Source organism: Motacilla alba, chromosome 2, assembly GCF_015832195.1.
Source record: "Motacilla alba alba isolate MOTALB_02 chromosome 2, Motacilla_alba_V1.0_pri, whole genome shotgun sequence".
Taxonomy (NCBI): domain Eukaryota; kingdom Metazoa; phylum Chordata; class Aves; order Passeriformes; family Motacillidae; genus Motacilla; species Motacilla alba.
In genome coordinates, this window is record NC_052017.1 from 104,553,914 (window position 1) to 104,579,148 (window position 25,235).

General features: G+C 40.0%; 1 protein-coding gene across 10 annotated transcripts in view; it reads left to right on the plus strand.

Moving 5' to 3' along the window:
- GREB1L (GREB1 like retinoic acid receptor coactivator) overlaps nt 1–25,235 on the plus strand; it is a 131,433-nt gene that overhangs the window by 92,260 nt on the left and 13,938 nt on the right. For all 10 annotated transcript variants that reach the window (XM_038126716.1, XM_038126719.1, XM_038126715.1 and 7 more), the window contains 13 exons: nt 675–860; nt 6,371–6,697; nt 7,564–7,692; nt 8,302–8,436; nt 10,349–10,546; nt 11,372–11,552; nt 12,955–13,147; nt 14,563–14,696; nt 16,713–17,052; nt 20,009–20,124; nt 20,482–20,726; nt 21,761–22,323; nt 22,781–22,883. In XM_038126716.1, the coding sequence (XP_037982644.1) occupies nt 675–860; nt 6,371–6,697; nt 7,564–7,692; nt 8,302–8,436; nt 10,349–10,546; nt 11,372–11,552; nt 12,955–13,147; nt 14,563–14,696; nt 16,713–17,052; nt 20,009–20,124; nt 20,482–20,726; nt 21,761–22,323; nt 22,781–22,883 (2,850 nt within the window). The remainder of the gene's footprint in view (nt 1–674; nt 861–6,370; nt 6,698–7,563; nt 7,693–8,301; nt 8,437–10,348; nt 10,547–11,371; nt 11,553–12,954; nt 13,148–14,562; nt 14,697–16,712; nt 17,053–20,008; nt 20,125–20,481; nt 20,727–21,760; nt 22,324–22,780; nt 22,884–25,235) is intronic.

Sequence of the window (25,235 nt, forward strand, 5' to 3'; positions counted from 1 at the left end):
CTGAGAAACAGCATCCTATTAATAGTACAGAACCAGATGTACCCAAAAGGATGGATTTGGCAAAATCTCTGTGGAAATGCTTCTTTTGAAACGAAAAACATTCTGAAAGAAAAGACGAGTTAGCCTGTGCTCGTGTGCTTTACCTTACAGAATAGCACGTTTAGTTGCCAATGTTTATTTTACCTGTTTACGAAAACAGAATGGGGAGGTGGCCAAAAAAGTGAAATCAATCACAGCAATACCACAGAGCCTGAATCAATGCTAATGTGACTTATGCTGCTTTTATAATGTTAAGATCAATGTACTTTTGCTTTCATTGATTTTTCTTCTTTGGACACTATATTATGGAGAATCTGTATTTAAAGGTCAGGGCAAGACCCAAACAGATAATATTCTCATCTGTATTTGGATAACAATAGTTATTACCCTGCTGGATATCATGCAGTTAATGTTAGTTCTTGCAAATGTATGTGATCACTTGTTGTAAAACACAGCAGAGGATCCCTGGCCTGTAATTTATTTTTTAAGCTATTATAATGCCAAGAATAGTCATTGGTGCAATGTATTTTGCCAGGCAGCTTTAAGAAGATGTTTGGAAATGTATTATTGTGCAAGATTTCATGTAATGGCAATTGTTATGAATTTCTGAGGGGATTTTGTTTCTTTTATCATAGGCTATGGCACTTTACCTTATTTCTATGGAAATGTTGGTGATATTGTTGTAAGTCCCTTGCTGGTGAATTGCTACAAGATTCCACAGCTGGAAAATAAGGATTTGGATCTCTTGGGTTTGTCCAGCAGTCAGCTGCTAAGTGTGGAGAATATGATACTTTTAACTATTCAGTATCTTGTCCAGCTAGGTAAGCAGTTTGTCATAAGTACTTGGTTTTATTTGAGACTGTCCTTTTTTCTTCATACCTTCTTTATGTCCCTTTTAGGGCCAGTTTTCTGGCTGCTTTTGTGGCTGGAAGAGGCAAGTGGCTCCATCTAGTGTGTGTTACTTTGCCACTTTGTTCCTGAAACTGAAGAAGTGAAGTGAATTTAAAGGCTGATACTGCTTCTGCTCTCCATATGGGGATTGACCAGGTCACCTTTGTGAAATGGATTTGCAATGCAGATAACTCATTTTCTTAGGATATCAAACCATCAGTTATCACAGCCCTTTCTAAGGACACTTGGTCTGTTTTATTCAGTTTTGTGACAAATGCTGGCAGATGTGTGATGGTTGTCATTGTTTTGGTGACAGCACTGTTTACATGAAAACCACATTTGTTATTCAGACTAAGGCAAGTAATTCAGTGAATATCTCATTCTAGTAAACGTTTTTGAAATGGACTTTTTGCAAGTTCGAGAGCAAACCAGCCAGCTACATTTTTTTTTCCTCTTATTGCTGGTCCAGTCCTTTTCCCTACCTTAGAATAAAAAGAGCAGTGGTAGCAGCAAGATTTTAGAAGTTAAAAATGCAGGATAGTGTTGGGAAACTTCTATGGTAGTCTCACCCTAACTTTTGTATTTGAAAAAATGCCACTTATCATGGGGGAGTGAGAAGTTACTTTTGTGAAGAGCACAGTGCGTCTGTGATACATAGTGGTACGAAATACGCAGGTGTTCCAAAAGCAGCATAACTGCTGATAACCTTACAGTTTGGGGACCAGACGTGCTCCAAACCCCATATGGGCAGGTTTCACCCATGAGTGCTTACACTTCTCTTCAGTTCTCTAAGAGACAGGAAGGAAACCGTTTTCCCTGTTGAAATACTTTCCAAGTGACCTGTTATCTTTGTTTATCATTCTCTGTCTCACTAGTCCATTGGATGCCATGTTAGAACTGACAAGGGGTTTCTTAATTTTTTACAGGATGTTTTTCTGTTACCTTCTTTCAGTGGGCCTAAATTTCTTATTTGAGGTTTTCATCTTTATTGAAAAGTTGTAGAGTGTGTGTGGTAAAACCAGCTGCTTCACACAATTCTGGATTGATAGAGGCAGCTTGCAAATTTGTAGCCAGCTGATAACAGGCTTTCCAGTTAAAAATAAACTATTTGTTGAAACCTGTGAGTCAGTGAATCATGCTCCATGAGCAAGTCTAACTTTAGAAGGATGCATCAAGTCTATACTTGCTGCAAACTAGAGGAGGCTTCATGCAAAGCTTCTGTTGCAGAATTGTGTTCATTGAGCACTGTGACTTTAGCATAAAGCAGTTCTCCTATTAGCAGGTGTTTAGTTTGGCTTTTGTTCTTAGCTGGGCAAAGCTGAATAGTTTGCTATCTGACCTTATGTGGAGACGTATGCCAGTACTGTAAGATGAAAGAGCCTAATGAGGAGAAAAGTAAAAACATTCTGTAGAGGAGGGGATCAAAACATGTTGCTGGTTTGAATATTGCTGTAAAGTTAAAACTGTTGGAAATGTGGCAGCTGCACCAAAATGTAGCCTTTGTCCCATGTTGTTAAATCAAAGCAGATTAGAGATGGAGGGCGGCCAGATTCAAAAGTTTTTGACAAGAAGAGACAAATACACATAAAATTTAACAATTTATTCATGTAAACCTCTTTTTTTTTTATTGAGAAAGTAGGACTAAAATGTTTTTCTCTTCTCCAGAGTATATTGCAAAAGAGTAAGATAAAGGCCAAGATAAAAAAGCAGGCAAAAGCACTAAAGAGACTCTTGCCTCATTTTTTTCAGATCTCACTACTTTAATAAAATATATTTGCAGATGACTGTGATCACAGATGATAAGAATATTATCTATGGAAGTGCTCTTTTTTTGGAAAAAAAAAAAAAAGGATATAGCTGAGAATTCCTGTCAGTGTTCTTGTGAAATTATGACATTAATTGTGGGATGATGCTGTTGTGTTTTCAGAAATCAGCTGAGCAACTCGTGATGATATTACAAATCAAAAAAACAAAACTAATGCATTTCTGATGCTTTAAACCTTCTTTGAAGACTATACATAATTAAACTTGTGGTTGTGAGCTGCAGCATTGCTATAAATAAATTCTACTGACTGTGATAAAGGAATTAGTAAAAAAAATAAAGAAGTGTGTTTGATTTTAGTGGGGTTTTTTTTAGTCTACCTCCAGGACTTATTTGGATTTCACATTTGTTATCTTTGGCAGCATTCATGGTGAAGTATCCTCAAGCTTTGTTTTTATACATCAGAGTGCCCATGTTGCAATATGGGTTACATTCCTGCAATCATCGGCTTTTTACTATTGCACTGCCATTTCTACAAACACAATCTCAGCCTATGCAGTGCTAAGGTGGTCTGTGTTCTGGTTGAAAAAGATTTCTGAAGCCTCCTGCTTAGGATTCTGAAATCATTCTCCTTTCTCTCTTGTTGTGGTGCATTTGAGTCATTTTGACTCTAGATTTTGTACGCTGTGACACCCAGAGGTGTTTTGTAGTCTTAATGTCCAAATGCACATCCAGACTCAGGGCTCTTGCAGGGCTTTTCTTTGAGTGGAAGGGATAGTCAGAAACTAAAAGCAAGAGCTTATTCCAGCAACTCTCCTGTCTTAGGTGGTTGGAGAAGTAGTCTCTGTGGGATGTACCCTGAAATTTGTCTACCCAGAAATGAATGTCATCCAGAAAGGGATGACATTTGAATATATTGACTTAAACTGTATAGAATAATAGAATAGAATCATAGCTGCATTGAATAATTTAGGTTGAAAATACCTTTAAGATCAGTGAGACCAATAATTAACCCAGCACTGCCAGGTTCACCACTAAACCATGTCCCCAGCTGTCACATCCGTGTGTCTTTTGAATGCCTTCAGGGATACTGAATACACCACTTCCCTGGGCAGCTTATTCCAATTCCTAACCACCCTTTCAGTGAAGAAATTTATCCTAATAGCCAATCTGAATTTCCCCTGGCACAACTTGAGGCCATTTCCATCTGTCCTGTCACTTGTTACCCGAGAGAGGAGACCAACCTCCACCTGGCTACAGCCTCCTGTCAGGTAATGGTAGAGAGCAATGAGGTCCTCCTGGCCCTCTTTTTCTCCAGGCTAAACAGCCCCATTTCCCATTTCCCATAGAACTTGTGTTCACCAGCTCTGCTGCCCTTCTCTGGACACGCTCCAGCACCTCAACACCCTTCCTGTAGTGAGGGGCCCTGAGCTGTACACAGGACTCGAGGTGTGGCTTCACCAGTGCTGAGTACAGGGGGATGATCCTGCCCTGCTCCTGCTGGCCACATTATTTCTGGTGCAAGTCAGGCATTGGCCTTCTTGGCCAGTGTGACCCAAGCACAAGAAATGACACCTGTTTTGTTGAACCTCAAACCATTGCCCTCAGCCCATTGATCCAGCCTGTCCAGATCCCTCTGCAGAGCCTTCCTGCCCTCTGTCATCTGCAAGCTGCCTGACAGTGCTCTCTTACAGAATTACTGAATATTGTGGCTTGAAAGGGACCCATAAGGATCATCAAGTCCAACTCTTAGGGGAATGGCTCATATGGAGTTTGATCATACTACCTTGGCATTATTAGCACTGTGTTCCGGCCAACTGAGCCAGTCTCACTCAATCCCCTTGTCCATATCATCAATATAAATATCAAACAGACTGGCCCAAACACTGAGCCCTGGGGAACACCACTTGTGACCAGACCACAACTGAGTGTAACTCAGGTATTAATATTTTATGACATTGTTTATTTTGTAGTTTTCTTTTTGAAATCAAGATTATCATTTGCATGCTCATTTCTGTAGAGAAGCTTCTATATATTCCCTTTTAGCATCGATATATTTTTGTAAGGAAACTATTCACAATCAAAATCAATATCTATCATTTTGTCTTACATCTCATCTGATATTAGTTCCATTATTTTTCTGGACAGTTGTGGACAAAGACTGCCGTACTTTCTTAGAAGTAATCTGAGTGAAATTCTGTGTATTCTCATACTGAGAATCTGCTTTTCCATTTGTACCATTATCATGATGATGACCCTTGTGTTTAGAGCCTATCTCTTAAGTAGCCTCCCTCAATCAGCAAAAGCTTGCTTTAATTTCTGTTAGTGGGTAACATCATTTTCATTTCTTATTTTATGTCTGCAGAGGAACATTCTTCTCCACTAATATAGGTATAGTTTGTTGGGTTTTTTTAAATTTTGAGGTCTTCAAGGACCTAGAATGTGTGATGCATTCCTACAAGGAAAAAGAAAATCCATTTCCAAAAGAGAACTCTAAAAGAGAGAATTATGCCCGTGCTGTGTTAAATTGGACTCTTCAGAATTTTTCGGTTTGCATCAGAAATGAAAACAGCCTTGCACTTACAAGTTTGTAGTTGTCCTACCATCCTATGGTAATTAGATGGTGGCACTTCCCATATGTTACTTCTCAAAAAGGCAAAAATGACAACAGGTGGCGCTTTTTACAGATTCTGTGCTGTGAGTTATTTACCCACACCCTGTTTCTCACACAACCTTTCTCTTTTCTGGCCTGAAAGAAAACATAAAACCAAACCCAGTATTTCACTTCTCTCTGATATTTAAGCCCCCCACCCCCCGCCGTGTTTAGTCATAGAAAAGCAAGCTCCTGAAGTGTGAAGCTGCCTCCTTTGGCACTGATATGAGATCTTGGCAATATAAGGCATGGTTATTTTTTACTCTGTTTTCATGAATGTTTTTAACTGTTCCTGAGTATCTTTGACAATGAGACAAAGCTAACTGAACAGAATGTTAATTGAAGTTCAGTTGGAGGACTGATGCCTAGATAGGATGGCTTATATTTCTGTTTTCCAGTTCAAGTTGACAGTACAGTTGACAGAGTCTGGGGAATGTAGATCTAAAGTTGCATATTCTTCTTTAGGTTAGGTGCTTGCAGATTTGCTAAATCAATTTAATTAAGCTAAGGAAGAGGTTAAACGTGTTTATTTGCATCCATGTTTAGTTGATTAGTATGCAAGATGAGAAAAAGCAAAACAAAAAGCATTTAACAGGCTTTGTCAGGCTGCATGGCTGTGATTAGGCTACAAGGATAAGCATTTTGATTTTCTGCTGCAAAAACATATGGCTGCATGCTTAATCCTTCTCTTCCAGGCAAAAGGCACAGACTTTCCCACTCCCTTGTTTGTCCCACCAGTTGCTGAAGCTAGGAGTGAGGTGGAATACTTCATTGTTTGGAAGAGAAAAATAAAAAAAGGTGGTGGTGGAAGAGAAAGTCTTCTAAAATAAAAAAAAAAACAAACAACCAAACAACCGAGCATAAGCCATATGCGTAGATATCCACTGAGTAGCAAGTGGTTTTTTTTAAATATAAAAAAATGTGGTGAAGGAGCTTGTCAGATCAAGACAGACATGTAATTATTCCTGGTTCAATAACATTTTTATATGAGACACTGTTCTTCTATTTGTTTGTTTTCATTGTAGGTCCTGACCAGATACCCCTGAGGGAAGAATTTGAGCAGATCATGTTGAAAGCTATGCAGGAGTTCACTCTGAGGGAGAGATCCTTGCAAATGAGTGCGCAGTGTATCTCTGTGTCACCAGGTCAACTCCCTTGGCTTGCCAGGTTAATCGCTAGTGTGTCTCGGGATCTCGTGCACGTGGTTGTCACCCAGAATTCCCTGGCAGAGGGCATCTCGGAGACCCTGAGGTCTCTCAATGAAATGAAACATCAGCAAAAGCTACCAGATTATGTAGTTGCCATTTGCGCATCAAAGATTAGAGGAAATGAATTCTGTGTAGTGGTTCTAGGTGAGTAGATTTGCAGCCTGCTTCAAATGGCAATGCTAAATTAATTTTCTTGAGTTATTGATCTGTTTCTTAAATCCATTTTGTTCTTTTTATTCTCCTTTGTATTGTTGCACTGCAGTGTCACTTGTCACAGTTTACTGTATCTTCAGCAAGACTTGGAGTACTGAAGTCCATGAGAATATAGAAAAATATCTTTAGGCTAGTCATTACTACTTTTTGAGAGGCCTGAGACTTTATTGTTTGTGTGATTGTCTTAGAAAATATCTTGAAGTGACCCAGTGGCAAAATAGTTGCTTCGTCTTTGTTTCATGTAACAACTGCGATATTTTACATGGCAGGGTCTTCTGCAGACTGCTTAAAACAGAATGTGCTTTTCATCCTTTTTGTCCTTATTTTTATCCTTTTTATTCTGCACTGGTGACTGGCTGTGCTGTGTGGGAATGAGTGTGTCTGGATGGAACTGAACTTTGACTAGTCATCTTTCCTTTGTAGGCAGATAAATCAGTAATGCCATTTTTTACTTTTTTTTACCTTTTTCGTCCCACACTAGGGATAATTACTTTTTTCCTGTTTATCTAGAATCCTCCATTTAGTCTAAGGTGCAAATACTTATTTTGACTATCATTTGTTATACGAGTATGCAAAATTATGTGCAATTACAAAGAACCTGCTAAAATTAGTTATATTAACTAATTCTCCAGTCACTTATGAAGTAGACTTGAGACTGCTCTCCCAGTCTACTGGGTAAAGGCAGTAGTGATCCATGACTGAAGATCAGAGTACCCCAGACTTCTAGGATGAGGAGGTTGTGTTGACAATAAACTGTATTAAGGTTTGCTCTCACTCCTTTCCCTTCTCTTCTCCAGGCCAGTATCAATCTCGGGCACTTGCAGAAAGCATGCTTACCACCAGTGAATTTTTAAAAGAGATCAGTTATGAGCTCATCACAGGGAAAGTTAGTTTCCTGGCATCACATTTCAAAAATACATCTTTAGGTGAGTGATTCTAAGAAACAGAAGTTCTAGCCAAGACTGTCTTTTCTTTAGAGTTGGTGTGTCTCCTGTTCAGCAGTTAAAATGCACATGGATACAGCTCTGCCCTCTCCATTGAGAGGCATTCTGTTCTTCTCCCCTCCTTATGTGTAAAAGAGTGCTTGTCTCCTTCACCTGTGTGGTGGCAGTTCAGAACCCTCTGGCAAAACATTTTTAACACTGTCTCAGCTGTTGAATGTAATGGCAGGGCATGCAGTGCACCCATAAGTACACAAGTGTTTTTTAGTTAGTGCTTTTAGCAAGGTTTCAGAAGTTGTTTTTTGGTGTGTGTTTCTTTGTAATCATCAGATGTCACCAATAGCTGTAAAGCCACAGACCTGAAATTATACAACTGTGGTTCCTTTCTTTTTTCTTTTTTTTTAATTAGTCCAACTGGTAAATCAGTAGATAAAAGAGAGGAGTATTCTCCTTCCCTCTCTTCCCTGTATCCCTAGTCCCTTGCCCGAGTGCAGGTTTGACACAAGCTGTGTGAGAGCAGGGGTGGATGTAATGTTCAGTGATGTTTCTCTGAAACGGTTTCCAGATAATTTGGTGTTGCTAATTCTGACCTAGGTGATGATTTGGACAAGCTGCTGGAGAAGATGCTACAGCAGCGAGGGGAAAGTGTCATTATTCCTTTTAATGGCGATGTTAGCGAGTGTGTGTCATCTCAGGAGGCAATTGCCATGGTTTCTACACAAGAACCAGGTAATTTTTTTTACGTGCAAGATATGAATTAAGTGAGTAGCTCATTAAATGTCAAAATGCATACACCTCAGGAGAATCTGAGGGCACATTTGCAGTCAGTGTGCCAACCTTAAAATACTAATACTGCCAGCTAAATGTAGCAATACAGCAGTTGCTCAGACAGAAAATCTCTGTAATACGTTCAGCAATTTTTTTCCCCTGATGTTTTTATATTCTCTAAGCTAAAACATGTTATCTTCTGTTAGGCATCAGGCAGAGTAGAGAAGATGTTTCTTTCTAACACTGGCAGAGTGGATTCATCTCATCTTTTTGCACAGAGAAAAGGAATGTAACCTTGAGTTTAAGGCAGAGGGGAATTGTGTTCTCCTTCTGATCTCCTCAGCTGTCCTCCTGCCTGGTAATATGCATTTGAGACTTGTGCTCTGAGGCTTAAACTTTCAGGGAATGTGTTTTAAGATCATGGGCTGAAAGTGCTAGGCAAGTGTGATCTGTAATTTGTTGATCTGAGATGTGTCTTACCCAGCATAATGTGATAAGATGCTTAAGTGCAAAAGGTAAGCTAGGATTTCCTGTCTAAAATTGCAGATTTTTTCTGAAAATTCTAATTTTCAGAATTACTTAGCTATTCAGAGTTCTAAACATACTTTTCATATCACAATGCTGGCAAAAAATGCACTGAGCTGTTGTGAACACTGAGATTCTTTCACGTCCAGTGTCAAAGCAAATTCAGCCTCCAGTAAAGCTTTTTTCTGTGAAAGAAAGGTATGCTCTTGGTTAATATTAGTTAACTTAAATTCACCTATTTGGTATTAAATCCGAATGAAAGCAGAATGGTTTCTTGTCTCCATGTGGATCAGGAGATCCAGCTAGAAGGGCTGCCAGGCACTTTGCTCTGGCACCCTCAGAAGTATAAGTCTCAAGCTTCCTTAGAGGATTAATTTGAAGGGAGAATGATCTTTAGATTCTGGAGGTTTTTTTCTTCTTACTGTGTACTTTTTTAAAACCTTTGTATTTTCTCAAACAATTGTTCTGAGTTAGTTTTGTCCTTAACATATGGCTGTACAGTGGTTGAAGCTATTGAGAAACTGCCTGAAAAAAAAAAAAATAAAGAAGTAAGTCTCCTGGGCAGTGAGAGGGGCATTTCTTCCAGAGCAGATCTGCTGAAATGGTCACTAAGGCATATTTGAACAGGAGATAATCACATGCACATGCACACATGAAAACATGTCCCTGTGTAAAACCAACACAGTAGTAAAAGTGGCATAAACAAAACACTGTAATACCATTATAAGATTTAATCTGGTAATCTGCAAGTTGAAAAGCGGTTAATGAAGCAAGGATTGTTGGACATAGAATTTACCTGATGGAAATACTGAAATGGAACATGCTTTTTATTTTGAGGAAACATGAGTGCTCTGGTCAGTCTCTCAGTTCTCTGCATCTAGTGTGATATTGATGTTCATGAAGTCCAAATAAATCTGAGTTTCAGGAGAACATTAGAGCTTTGTACCTCTCTCTCTCTGCTTTTTATTATATGTACACATGCTCATCTTTATATATATCTAGGTATATTATGTTTGTGTTGGTTCATTTACCAGAATGCATTTCACTGTGTTGGCATTGAGGTTTCCTTGGGTTAGAAATGCTTAAAACAATTAGGGCATTTTAAAAAATGGGCAGTGCTATACTTGAGGTCATCTGATATTTACCACATTTTTATCAAAGAAAGAAAGTTGGCATTTGTGATCTGGACCAAACTTTCCAGAGAGTTGAGATTTATTCTGGTGAGTGATGTTTTTTTCCTGATAATGGAGGGCAGGTTGTTTGGAGAGTCGTGTTTTGCTGGGGGGGTGGGAAAGTAAACATGTTTCTTGCTGTGTTTTGTTTTCTTTTTCAAACAAACACACTCTAGATTTGGATGTTGATACCTTCCAAATTTACCAGCCACAGCTCACAGTTGCCAGAAAGCTCTTGTCCCAGGTTTGTGCTATAGCAGACAGTGGCAATCAGAGCCTGGATCTGGGCCATTTCAGCAAGGTGGACTTCATCGTTATAGTGCCCCGTTCGGAAGTCCTGGTGCAGCAGACCCTTCAGCGGATTCGACAATCAGGTAAAATGGAGGGGAGGGCAAACAGGTTGATAAACCCCAAAATGGGATGTTATTACGTCATTGCTGGTATAAGGGGAAAAGTAAGGTGCTCCAGCATATCTTTTGCCCTCATAGTTTGTGTTTTATTGTACTTAAAAAAAAAAATAAATTCACAAAACCATTAAGACCCTGGAAAATACCGAATTGATCCATATTTCAAAGTAGCTTACTTTTTTAGTTCAAATGTCATTCAACGTCATATACATTGCACCATGCCTAGTTTATGAATATGACAGCAATATATCGTAACAAAGACTAGTTGTATTGACACAAACGTTTAAACAGAGCATGAAAGTATGAAAAGAGCATGAAAAGTATGATATGATATGATGTATGATACACTACAATACCATACGATACGATAGTAGGGAGAATCAATTTTATATAAATTAATGATATTTGCAAAGGAAAGGTCAAGTTAACTTTTACTGACTCAAACAATATTAATATATTAGCTTAATGTAGGCAAGTTTGGCCAAGGGGCAATCATAGAGCATACCCAACTGAGTACAGTTTGGAAATGTTTATGAAGGCCTGATGTTTTCCCCGCATTTTTTGATAATGTACGAAGCTTTTGAAAGGTCTTCAGGCACTTTCTGGAGGAAATCCAGAAGCACATTTTGGAGCACATTTTGGCCTCCATTGTGAGAGACATCGCATTTGAACAATCGTCTTCCTGCTGGGGCCTATCAGTGGTTTGGCAGACAAGTGGCAACTTCCCATTGACCCTTAATTTTTGGATGCACTCAAAGGAAAAGATTTTTGTTGTATCCTCCTTTTTGACAGGTGTGCTTGTGGACTTGGGCCTAGAAGACAATGGGACGGCCTATCAGAGAGCTGAGAAATACGTGGTCCGGCTGGACAATGAGATTCAAGCTAAATTTGAAGTTTTCATGAGGCGAGTGAAGCAGAACCCCTACACGCTCTTTGTGCTGGTTCATGACAATGCCCACGTGGATTTAACAAGGTAGCTGCTCCAATCTGCTGAAGGCAAACCATCGTCTCCCAGCATCTTCCCGTTAGGTTTATGGGAAGACTGACCATCTTAGTCACGTATTGCTTTTGCCTAGGCATTTTTAAGGCATTTTGGGCCTTATAATTGGAAAGAATCTCTTGTGGTTGCCCATGATATTGTTACCTAATTCTGATTCAGCTGAAGGTAGGTGAGACTAGTTTCAGATTATTGGATGCCCAACAGGACGTTTTTTAGGGTTGTGTGCTATGGTGCTGAAATCTGGGGGAAAATGCTGGATTTTGCAAATTTCTTTGTTCTTCTTGTCTTTTTTTCTATTCCTCTTCTTTTTCTGTGCTCAAACCCAAATGTATCCGATGCTCACAAGCTGGTTGTGCTTTAATTCATGTTTTTATCCCTGATAATAGTGTTGTTTGTGATATGAAAAAGCCTACAGACATTTTAAGTCTGCATCATAAGAAAGATGCCATAGCTTCTGTAAGAAAAGGATTTAAAGATGCAGCTGTATTGAATTTGGCTTTAGGTCTAAACACAACAGGTACACACATGCAAAAACATTTATTCACACCAAATCACAACTTCATATTGCAAGAAGAAAGAAATAAGTAAAGCCGATTATTCTGTTTTTGTTCCATGAGTGAATAATGTGGTTTAAACATGATGTATAAGGCTGTGTGATTCTTTTCAATATTAGAAATAGTGAAAGGTGTCCCTTCTCATGGCAGAGGGGTTGGAACTAGACGGTCTTTAAGGTCCCTTTCAACTAAAACCATTCTATGGTTCTATAGTAAGCAAAATACTCTCCTTGAAGGACAGCTGAAAATAGACAAAAGCAACATTATTTCTACCTGGTCTTCCCATTCACTTTTTTTTTTTTTACTGTCCTTGCTCTACTTTCAGTTTGGAATTTCTGAATATATAGTGGATGTAAAGGCAATTTCAGGAGTTCAGAACGTCAGTAGATTTTCAAGCTCCCCAGCCTTTTAGAACTTGTTATTTCAGACTGGAAAAGCCACTGGATTTCATAAAATTGCTACTGTAGCCTATTCCCACAGCACATGGAACAGTGTTTCTTAATGAAGGGGTTTAATCAGTTTTGGATTATTTTTGGTTTTCTCTGTGTGATGCTTTTTTAAATTGTCACACTAATCCACCTTCTCACTGTCAACAGATTTCGATCCTTTATTTAGGTGTTTGTTGTTTTCCCTTGTTTTCCTGCGTCTACCCACAGAGAACAGTCAAATATTTTTTGAAGTCTTTTGCCTTTCCAAAGACATTTTTTGAGCTATGGTTCTCTGTGTCATGGTCATTTAGAGATTTTTTTCTGTAGGACAAGAGTAATCCATTGAATTTCAGGATGTCTGTAAGGCAATTCTTTGCATTTTTATTTCTGCAGTGCCATTTCAAGTTCTCTGTCACATGGTGAGCCTAATCATGGTCTGGCTGATAGAGTTATTAATTGCAGGGAGGTGCTTGAAGCATTCAACCTCCTTGTTCTTCAGGTCAGCTCTTTCCCTTATGCCCTGCAAACACAGCAGTCCAGGATCAGCTCTAGCAATGAGGTACATTGGATACAATCTGACACTATGGTAAGTGTTTAACTGTGAATTTTAACGTGGAATTGACACCTAACAGAGTCTAGAAAATGTGTGTGTGTGTGTGTGTTTTAGGAGGGAGCTCTTTCTCTGCTGGAGTTTATTCTCTCAGATTCCAGATGGACAGCCATCCTGAGATACTGATGGTAGAGGTAGCACCTGATATTCAGGACCGGGAATTAAACAGTTTTCTTTATCCAGTCATGCAAGATGAGAATCCACTTTCTGTGCTCTGGTCAGACAAAGCCATGTAGACATGCCATAAAGCTCCAGAGCTGGCTTTCCCTTTTCAAGCAGTCTGACTTTTGACTGTATTTTATATGTCACATAGCCTGTCAAGTCTGTTCCTTACATTCCCAGTCCTAATTCAAGTTGTGTGCTAGGTTAACAAGTTTTGGTGTAGTAGATGCTGTCATTGTGCAGAGGAAAAATCCGGTTGGATATTCTGCGCTATTAACTTTTTTCATCATTTCAGCCAGCTGATTCTGAGGATGTTTTGGATAAACCTGCTAAAAATAGCATTTTGTCCCATTACTTGTTTGGTGTATTTATATCAGATTTGACTTTACTGCGCTGAGTGAACCATTAGTTTCGTTTCTGAAAAGTGTCCTAAAGTGAGAGCTGTAAAAAATGGTTAATGTAAAATGACAGAGGGAATGAATATTCTAAGTTTGCTTTTTGGTTGATTGTTCATATAAACCATGTGGTGACCTTCTACAATGTCTAGACAATTTTTTGTTTCCCAAAAGTAAAAAAAAATTACCAGCTTTCAGTCTTCTGATTAAAAAAATAACCCACAAAAAAGGGGGAGACTGTAGGTGGTTAATTATATTCCAGAGATTACTGCTTATATAAATGCACTGGAGAACATGCTGTGCTTCCATCAAAGGATCACGAAATTTGAAACACAAATATTCTGCCTTTCTGATAGCTGAATGCAGATTTACATTCCAGCAAAAAAATTATTAATTTGGGGTTTCCATTAGAAAAGCATGTAGACTCTGACAATCAGGAACAACTTTGGAAATTAATAATCCTTCTCTTTTCAGGTTCTACTCTAAATAGAAATGAGATGACAGTTGTCAGTAGATTTAAAGCCAGAGATAGGGAGTCAGAAAATAATTAGTAGGATTCTAGAAACCCCCTGCAGTTACAGGTAGGAGATAATACTGAAAAATTTGCCTGCACCTGTCTTTCCTAGCTGTAGGCAAATAATTAGTTAAGTAAAAAAACAATTTACATTTTATTGTATTCGTTGAAACAAATAAATAGCATCACTTAGAGAAAATGAATAAATATAAAGGATTCTTTGGTTGGGAAAGTGCTTTCCACTTATTTTTTTTAATGACACAAGAAATAAAAATTTGTTCCAGAATGTCTTATATTTTTGCTGTTTGTGTATGAAACAGGATGATGCAGCAAGTGAAGAAAAGCTATACTTTGGTTTGAATGAATACAGCAAATCCCTCCAATGGGGAGTCACAAGTCCCCTTTTGAGATGTGATGAAACCTTTGAAAAAATGGTCAACACGCTTTTAGAAAGGTAAATAATAACATGGAAACTTGGGATTCTGCCCAGTTGGGATATTAAAGATACATCTTTATGAGCCCCATTACAGGGGATGAAGACATGATGACCTTTGATGTTGATCTTGGAAAACATGAAGTACGTGCAATTTTATTTTTGTAACAAATTTAGTGCAGTTGAAGAAGGGAGTTGAAGAATGGATAGTGCAGTTAAAGAATGGATATCCTTCATTTGTTTTTAGAAGAGATCAGGCCCATTCAGCAGCAAGCTGAGCTCAGCTGTGCTTCTCTCTTCTTTTGGCTCAGCCCTCTCTGAGCTCAGAAGGTACCAGAGGTTTCATGCCTCATCACTTCCGGTGTCTCTCTTGGTGGTGAGGGTGTTTCAGAAACATTTTAGTTATTTCAGTAGTTGGCCATGGTTTTGTTTCCTGCAGCTTAGGGCCTGTTAGTACCCTGCAGCTGTCTGAAAAAGCTACTGTCATGGCACATATCCAAGATGCAATTCATTGTGCCCATTTCAGGAGTGAAGGGAGTACTGTCATTTCCAGCAACGTGGAGTTAATCTGCTGTGCATATCAGCAGAACAGATCCCTTGTAGCACTTCAAATAATAGATCTCATGTTTTCATATTTGCTAGAACAGGATTGTTCTGTGTTCAGTACTGTGTTTCCTGTTTTAATTAGGTCAACATAATAGTTGTGAATGCATCTGTATTTATTAAGTAAAAGTCAATATAAAATGTGTTGAGTTAGCAACATTGATAAATAAGTACATTATTGATACTTACTATTGTTATTATCTACAAATAGGCAATAATAATTAGGTCAGTTCCTTAGGTTTCTCCTATTTCTGGTCAAATCCAATGGAAGAGATAGTGGTCACTATCACTCTCTTTCTGTTCAAGTGTGGGTGTGAAAAAGGATGAAGGAGAATTTATGTATGTACAAATAATCATAAGAGATTAGGATAATACTAGAAATTGATGGCAGGTGAACATCTCTGTCTTGGAGCCAGGACACTTTTTGTGTCGCAGTTTATCAATTTAGGCTCTGTTTTCAAGAAACTGGGCTGTTCTGTCTGAGTGGATGAGCCATTCAACCTTACAAGCTGAAAATATTGCAGACATTTTTGTATTATAAGAAAGGCTCCATTTGTTTTAGTAGCAGAAGTGCAGTGGATACTTTTATAAGTAAAATATATTTAAAAAACTAACTGGTTTAATGACTGGCTTGTGGTATCCAGAACAAACTACTGTATCTATTGGCTAAACACAAACCCAGAACTTTCTTTAAATGGATATCATATTGTCTATTAGATTACTCAAGAAAGAGACCAGAGAAATTTGGAACTTCTAGTTATTTTAGTTATTTGACTTATGTGACATGAGACCAGCACTCAAGGAATAATACTGTAGTGTTTTTCTGTATTGTGGTAGTGAGCGAGCTCATGGGAAATGTCTAGAAATTGAGTGGCTTTTTTTGCTTAAGTAGGTTTTAATTTTATTTCTCTTAAAATTTTACTTCATATTTGTTGTCACTGAATGTAGCTGTAATGAAGGCAAAGAAGTTGGCTATGTAAGTTAAAAGGCAAAATGGGAGTTCAGATTTGGCTCAGAGCCAGCAATTCCTATTGGTACATCCAACTTTATGGTGAGAGATTGAGAAATGTGAAGTTATGAAGAACTTCTCCCACAAACCACTTGAAGCCACAATGGTCCTCAAGAAGAAAAAGCTTGTGGAAAGCAAAGCAATTATGGGCGTGTGTTCTTGGAATAAATTGGATCTGAGGGGTTCCTTATCTCCAACAAGTCAAAGATCTTTAGCTGAAATTTTGTACCAGATGAGGGTAACAGAAGCTTATAATTCTTGTTACTTGAGCTCAAAATTTTTGTCTATGAAAATGGAAGACTTCGTTCTTTGAGCACTACTGGAAAAAATAGGCCCTTCCTCACTAGGCAGTCCTGCATTTTGGCTGTTTTTCAGACAGTGCTGTCATTTTGCACGTGCTAATGCAGAACTGTGTCTCCCCCAAGGTACCCCCGGCTGCACAGCATGGTGATCCGCTGCTACCTGCTCATTCAGCAGTATTCCCAAGCTCTGATGGCCCTCACCACCATGGCCTCTCTAAGGGATCACAGCACACCTGAGACACTCAGCATAATGGATGACCTTATCACAAGTCCAGGAAAGGATAAGAACGGCTGTGGCCACATGCTCGTCATTCGGGTGCCGTCGGTGCAGCTGGCCATGCTGGCCAAAGAGAGGCTGCAGGAAGTAAGGGACAAGCTGGGGCTGCAGTATCGTTTTGAGATCCTCCTTGGGAATCCTGCCTCGGAGCTCACTGTCGCGAAACACTTCGTGACGCGGCTCAAGGTTAGCAGAAGCTGAATGTTTGTGTGCTCGCTGTAGTCATCTGGCTGTTGTAGCTGTTTTGTGGTTACTCCTGCGTGTTAATAGGTTTATTGTTCTATAGGGAGAGGGCAGGTGTTCTGTATCTGTCGCTGTGAATGCATTTCTGTACTTCGAGCATAAACGGTAGAGGGACTTGGAACAAACCTGAATTGTTACTGGACCATGAAGTCAAATACCAGCTGTTATTTCACTTCTTAAAGTTGATTAAGAGCGTGCATCAGATAGGGTTCATCTCTAAAAGCAGAGCTCAGATCTCTGTAGGCAAACTAATTATTTCCACCAACTTATCTGTCTGTCTAGTGTATCTGTTGTCTGCTCTGTTCATCCATCTTCTGCCCTTCTGGTAACTGGTAAAGTATGCTGTTTGTCACAGATTTCTTTCCTCAAGCCCCTGCATGCTGAAAGCCTGGAGAGGCTACATGCATATATGCCTAGCATATCTGCACCAGCCTAAAATTTTGCATGGATTTACAAGAGCATGGTTCAAGTAGCCAAACCCAGTTCATGTATTGACCTCACTACATTAAACAAAGGGGTGATGGGTTGCCTGCCTTAGGTATCAGCCTGAAAGTAGTACTGGTTATCTGTCCTGATCTTTGCTCTAAGTCTCACAGAGAGCTTAATTTTCTGCTTCTACTATGAATTATACAGTGTATTCAAAACCACAGAAAAGAGGAATGAACTTTGTGAGCCTGTCTAAAAGAGCTTGCCTACAGCCAAAAGCAGATGAAATGTCCTTTAAAGAAGCTATGACTCCTGCTTCTCAAACTTTATGTGCAGCAGGAGAGGGAAGAAAGTAGTCATAAATGAGACAATGACATTTGAGATTAACTGTTCTGTGCTGGTGGGTTTTTTTGGACAGGCATGAATCCCACCCTTAAATAATTCTGTGTTGAGTCCTGTGAGGCTTCTTACTGGTGCTCTGCCATAATGAGTTGCAGCCCTTACACTGTGTTGAAGCAGCCTATGAGGCCTTGACTATGGAGCTGTTGCAGGTGGTTATCCATGTAGACATTGGTCTGGAATAGAGGAATTTTATCAGGTAGAGAGTGAAAAACCTTCTAAATAATTCTTCTTATTCCTCTCTCCAAAACACAAGATGCGTTTTTGGACCAAACAGAGCTGCAGGATTCTGGATTTTTTTCTTTTCTTGCAGTTTACTAGGAGAAAAGCCCTCAAATCTGAACCATGCATATGAGCAGAGGAATTCAGTTGCCCAAATATAAGCCTGTAGTATCTTTTTAGGTGGGGTGTCCCAGTAGTCAGAATAATTCAGAATAATAAAGGCCACCTGTGGGGCTGGTGCTGTGCTACCATACCTGTTATTGTGGTGCTTGGGATAACACAAGATTTCTGGCATGGTGTGAGCATATGTTTGGGGAACTGATTCCCATTATAAAATTCATCAGCCTAGGTTATTGCAGATGAATTTGGTTTAGTCTCTATGCTGCTGGGCATTTGTTCTGACATTAGGTGGAGTACTGAAACCACAGGACTAGAGCCAGTGGAGAGCTTTCACTACGAGCATCCCAGCCCTTTTTTGGGTGTGTGCATGGGGAGAGAGCAATAAGAGACTTCTGAGTGCTGAGTCTCAAAATGTGGTCCCACCAATAAATACTCTTGGTTGCAGGAAGTGTGAGGCCTCATCATGACCATTTTCAGAGGCAGGGAGGGAAACTTTATGGATGTTAGTGAACCCAGCTGAAAAGTGTGACTTAACTTAGCCTCTCTCTCAGATGGCATTAGCAGGGTGTGTGATGCCACAGCAGGGCAGGGAGGGTGGGCAGCTGTCTCTGCAGTGCTGGTGGCTGCATTGTTCTGTCAGACAAGCCTGCTGGTCAGCCAGACCAGCCAGACAGGTAATTCCTCTCCATCAGGGAGTCAGAGCTACAGAATGAAACAAGAGATGGAAGACAATGTAAATAACTATTTCATTGACCAGGGATGCTGTCATGGCATACCCTTTAAGTGCAACAAGAATCAAGCTGTTTGGGAGACATTCAGAAGTGAGGCGCCCTGAGGGTTCCACCTCTCTGACCTTCCTGAGAAAGATGGTCAAGAAATATATGCAAGTTTACATCTCAAAGCTCCAGGCACTCATTCCTTTTAGGTCCTTATGCTAGCAAAAAAGAAAATCAAGGAAAATCAAAAGAAAAATTGTCTTCCCCTCTTACACTTTCTAGTCATGCACTTTCACAGAAACTTTGGTCTGTGGAGACGCAGAAGAACACACAGCTGGACTAACCCTGTTGAGCCAGAAATTCTCTCTCTGCTGCCAAGGCTGCTTTGCCAAGTCATTAGATACTGCTAGTTGGAGAAATAAATTTTTTTCAGTAAGCTCTGCTGAACCAGGGGAATTGAAGGATGTAAGGATGTGAGACTGATGCTACCAACCTTTCCAGTGCTTAAGGGAAAATGGTGCAGTTTTGTGGTCTCGGGCCTTGATAGACTGTAGGTAAGGAGTTCTTTTAAGGGGGGATTACCTCCAGGGAAAGGTGAGATATGTTTCTGTCACGTAATCTTTCATTGTATAAAATAATTTAAAAAGGTCCATTGGCCCATTTTCATACTCCACTTTAAAGTCTTACTTTAGCTTTACATGATATCTTTTATCCGTGCCAAATTGAATGTATCGACTGCTTTTTTCTCTGACAGCCCACACTAATGCTGCACCTGGTGAATATTTCCAGCACTGAATAACGTATGCTATGCACCCGTTTTTCTTTGCATTTAATGCTTGGCTAATAGCTGGCTACCAGAAAACAAATGCATGCCTGCACCCAAGGTCTCCTTCCTGTTGGCTGTTGAGTAAGCAAGCCCTATGTACAAAACAAAAGCAGGAACTGGTGAAAAAAGGAAACAGCTGAAGATTTAGAAGATGTCATTTAGGCGTGACTGGAATATTCTCTGTTCACAGGCTTGGAGGGGCAATGAGCAGGATGACTGGATTCCTCGCACCTATCAGGATCTGGAAGGTCTACCTTGCATTGTTATCCTCACTGGCAAAGACCCTCTGGGAGAGACTTTCCCCAGGTGCTGTTATTACTCTTTCAATATGGTTGCTCTCTAACATGTTTGGATAAGTTTGGTTTGATACCATCTAGCTGTCTTTTCACAAAAGAAGTATATTTTTGTAGACTTCAGTTAGAATTGTTTAAAGGTTTGGAAAGTGCAGTTTTTGAAAAGTCATATTACTCTGCTGTGTGGGTCAGTAAGTGTCTGTGCAAAGTACAAAGGAGCACAACTTATGTGTGAATATTTTTAAATCATTTTATATGTACAGGGAAATAAAATTGTTCATGAGTATTTAGTAAGCAATTAAAGATAGGAAGTGTTCTTCAAAGTCAGAGAAAACAAAACTTCTTTTTTCATTTGAGTTGGCTTTCCTAGGTCGTTGAAATACTGTGATCTTCGACTAATTGACTCCAGCTACTTAACTCGTACTTCGTTAGAGCAAGAGGTGGGCCTGGCATGCTGCTACGTCTCCAAGGAGGCAATTCGAGGGCCTATTGTAGCTCTTGACCTCAGTGAGAAGGAGCAGGAGAAGGCAAATGGTAGCGAGAATGACTCCGATGAGCTGCTGATAGACTTGGACCGGCCCCAGAGCAACAGCAGTGCTGTCACTGGAACCTCAGGTCAGTTATTCTGCTGTTGGTGTGAAAAACAAGAAAAACACTGCTGTTGGTCTGAAAAACAAGTGTCCCTGGAATTTGGATGCAAACAGTGAGATGTTTTCTCAAATGTGGGTTGCTTAGCTGGATTCAGCTGCAGGCTAGACAATGAAATGTTAGTTGCAGATTCTTCACACAGTGAGCAATTTTCCTGTCTACTGGTAAAAGGAGACAGTGTTTCCGTGGAAGGCTTGGTGTGCCATAACTAAGCATCCCTTGTGATTTGGATTTTTAAACTTGTATTTCACCTTTGTTGCTGGCTTTGTTCAGTGGATCCTGAAAAGATCTTAAAAATTAGAGAAAAAAGGGCTAGTATAAAATTCTCAGAACAGAAAAATGCTCTGTAACTCTGGGAATACCTATGGGTGAGGATGCATGTCTGCCTCCTTGCCAAGACCAACAGAATGGTTGGGTCTTGTCCTACCTCTTCAGGCATTGCCTCCCACCAAGCCTTCCCTTCTTTGCCTTCTGCAGACACTTCTGGTTCCTTCCCTTTATTTCCCTATGATTCTGAGGTATTAGGACAGCTGACCTGGGTCTCTGCTATACACCAGGTCTTCCCATACACTAACTAAACCTGACAGGTAGGGAGGAGAGGATGTCCAGTTCATGTCCAAGTTGCAGTGAAATAAATGCTCTGTTCTTCATAGAAAGGAAGATGAAATTGATCTGTGTATACAGTGGTTTGTTAAACTTGACTTTCAGAACGTTGTACCATCAAATTCCAAATCCTAGATGGGAAATGATAGCTAGCATACAGAGATGAAGATTGAGCACTTGGAGTCTGAACCCTGTTCCAGCAGGGCATTTGCCTCTCCAGCCAAAGGGAAGACAGATGTAAATGATTTCTTCTTACATGGTGAAACACTGACCTAAGCCACGGCAGCACCCATTGAACAGAAGTATTTGTACATTGGGATTGTCACATAGATCAAATGAATTAATGATTTTCTTTCGACAGTCAGTAACTTTTCATTGCCTGCTTTTTGTTTTCCCAGGCTCCCTGGCTGACAACGGTGTGAGCTCCTCGAGTGCCGCAGACAAGTCTCAGAAGCAGGCACCATCCCTGAACTTCCAGGCTGTGGCACACAGCTCAGTAGACGAGGGAGCTTACTCCAGTTTTACAGCCAGAGAGACCCTGAAACAAGAGTGTGACTCGCTGGGTAACCAGATGGCGAGCAGCACCACTCCCAAACTCTCCTCCCTGTCTTCTGTGTCTCAGACCTTTCAGTGGCCTGCCCAGTCAGCCAAGGACAGCAGAGCCCTCCGTGTGGCGCTGCCACGCATCGTCATCCTGTCCAAAGCTGCCTACTGCCTCCTGAGCTCGCAGAAAAATGGGAACTTGCCTTCCTCCTCTTCCCTCCTGCCTCATGCTGATGTGTCTTGGCTGAGCTCCCTGAGGCCTCTGCTCCACAAGGACATGAGCAGTGAAGAGCAGTCTCTGTACTACAGGCAGTGGACCACAGCCCGACAGCACCACGCGGACTTCAGCAATCAGGCTGAGGCATCTGGCACCAGGACTTTTCACCCCCGGCGGCTGCTTTTGACAGGACCACCACAAGTAAGTTCCTCCTGCCTTTTCAGCAGTCTGAGAGAGTCAAGTTTGCAGTGATGTGTTTTGAGGTCAAAAATGAAAGTCAAATTTTAAGGCTAAGTCCATGCTGAAAGTGGTAAGGAGAGGAAGGGTGATGTCATGTTTTAGCCTAAACTCATTTAGCCTAAATGAGTGTGGGTGGCACTGGGCATAGCGTTGCCATGAACATGTCAGAAGAGAAGCGGTTATCACTGCTGATCTTGCTGCATACCAAAGTGACACAGGCTGTGGCCAGGGTGTGCTCAGAGACTAATTTAGTAAAAGTGTTTTCAGTATAGTGGGCAATATTACATCTTGCAGTGTTTTCAGGCTGAGCTGAGCACAGAGTTTTGGGGTAAGCCCAGAGGCATTTATCTGAAATTTACCAAACTTCCACTGTAGTACTTTGGATTAACATTTAGACTTTTTTCCATCTCTGGCTCAGGTTGGAAAGACTGGTTCATACTTGCAGTTCCTAAGGATTCTCTTCCGCATGCTGATCCGGTTGCTGGAAGTAGATGTGTATGATGAAGAAGAGATTAATGCCAGTAAGTATTTAGTAGGTATTCTTAAGATGTATCGTAAAGAACCTACATTGTGTATTAGTCAGCAAGGAAGTTTTTAGGCTCACTGAGACTATGAATTACACCTACTGCATGTCCTCTCCATTGGTGTGTAGCTGGACTCTAGGTGTCTGCATATATTTCAGTATAGATTGATAAAAAAGGGAACTTTATAATGGGCTTATCTGAGAACTGTTAAATGTATTTTGGGTTGATACATTTGTATAGCACTCAAACAAAAGTGAGCACAAAGCTGTAAATGGGCAACATCTGCCCGTGTTCTCTCTCCTTGCAGGTTTCTAAGTGCTGGCTGCTTTTAAGCAGACAGGACATTTAAGAACGTTTTGTTCCTGGCTAAAACCTAGCTATTATTTATGTTTATTTAGAAGTTATATACCCATTTTCAGTAAGATTGTCTCCTGTCTGCAGTTAGCAGGTTTTATACTGAGGATAAAGGAGAGTGGGATCCTCTTTGGATTTGTGCTCATTGTCAGATCTCACAGATCCATTAACTGCCATGGCAGGACTTTGCCTTGAGAAGAAGCAAAACCTTTTAAAAATTAGTCCTCTTCATGGTTGTTCTGGTACATAATTCTCATGACCATTAGACTGGCATCCTGAAAATGTAGTTGTTGTTGAACTTCAAAAAGACTAATATTTCTGTTCATACAGTGCCATTTAATGAAAAAAAAAAAGAGAGAAACAAATTTTCCTTTGATTTTGAGCTTTGGAGGAAGTTATTCCCTTGTTATTTGAACTAAAGTACCTCAGAAACTTAGGATGAAATATCAAAATGCAGGGGATGTTCTGCATCATGTTGACTGGCCTGTTGAGATGGCAATGTGTCACAGCCCTGCCAGGAATGCATGGAACTCCAGCAGAAGAGCAGTTTGGGTTTGGTCGGGGTTTTTGGTTGTGGCTTTTTTGCTCCTACTACTTCTGTTGGAATGCTTCTCCAGAGCCCTTGTGTTCTCATTATTTTAAATACTACTTTATTCTCTCACCCCAAATATGCTCTCTTTGGGACCAAAAAACATAGTAATTTAAATTAAAATACTTTTTCTCTTCTTTGAGGTTTGTTTCTTTGGAGTGGTCAGGCAGCTGTCTTACCTCCCCTTCAGCATTCATCTAGGTGGTCTGGATCTTCTTACAGGATTCTCACAAATGACAGGCTCTTTATTCTCCATATCAGTTTGGTACTCTGCCCTACACATCTATTTTCAATTTATCCTTCTGGTGCATGGGTGAACTGAATGTTAAACCAACCCAGCCTACAACAGCTCATGTATTTCCTTGCCCCCAATGAAAGCCTCATGACTGGTGAAACCTCTGAATGGTCTTTTCCATTCTCCCTTTTCACTGGCATTGACGCTTAGCTTGTACTCCAAGGTTTCTCAGCAACTCTGTCATTTCCAACCAAGGCACTCCCAACCTGCTCCAGAAATGCTTCTTATTAATCCTTGAATGTACATATGACTCACATTTTTTCTGTTAAATATCACCAAGTTTTTGTTGTTACATTTGTCGAAGCCATTGAATTCTTTCCAGCTGATCTTTGATTCCTTCTCTGTGTTGACAATGACTCTTAGGAGTGTACCACCAGCAAACTTAAGCCAATTTTTTGTTTAAACTGGGAGATTAGTGAAAATATTAATCAGTGTGCCCCTCTACTGACCTTTTAATTTCATTGGTAACCTCACCTGCCTTAATGCTTACAATGTTACATGCTGCCATCTTCTATTTAGTAAACTCCTTCAATTTACAGACCATTCTCCATTTTCTTTAGCTATATTAATAATTTGTCCTATAGTATCATACCAAGTACTTGAGTCCAACAGGGTAAGATTCATTGCATTTCCTTTGTTCAGGGAAATAGGTATTTCATACCATATAATGAAAGTAACACAGGATTTCTTTAGTCAACCTATTTGCATTTTATCACATATTTAATTTAATTCAACATCTTTAATTACTTCACCCTCTCCAAATTTTGGATATTATCTAGGTCATAGTAATGGACTCAGAGCTCTTTAGATTATTGTCTCTCCTCTTCCATCAGGGTTGGGTGAGCATGTGCTTGTCCATGTACCCAACCTTCATTTCACCTGAATTCACTTCTCTAAAATCAGTAACCTCAGTTACACACCTACTTTCATGTGTTCTTCCATCTCATTTTAATCTGAATTGACTCATGTTCAAGCTGCAGTCCAAAGCTGTTTTCTTAGGCCAGTGTTTTCTACCATTCCCATTGCTTAAACTTGATTTTCTACTTTAGACTTATCTCTGTTGGATCAACACTGAAAAGTTTCATTTGCTCCTTGCTGGCCACATCCTGTT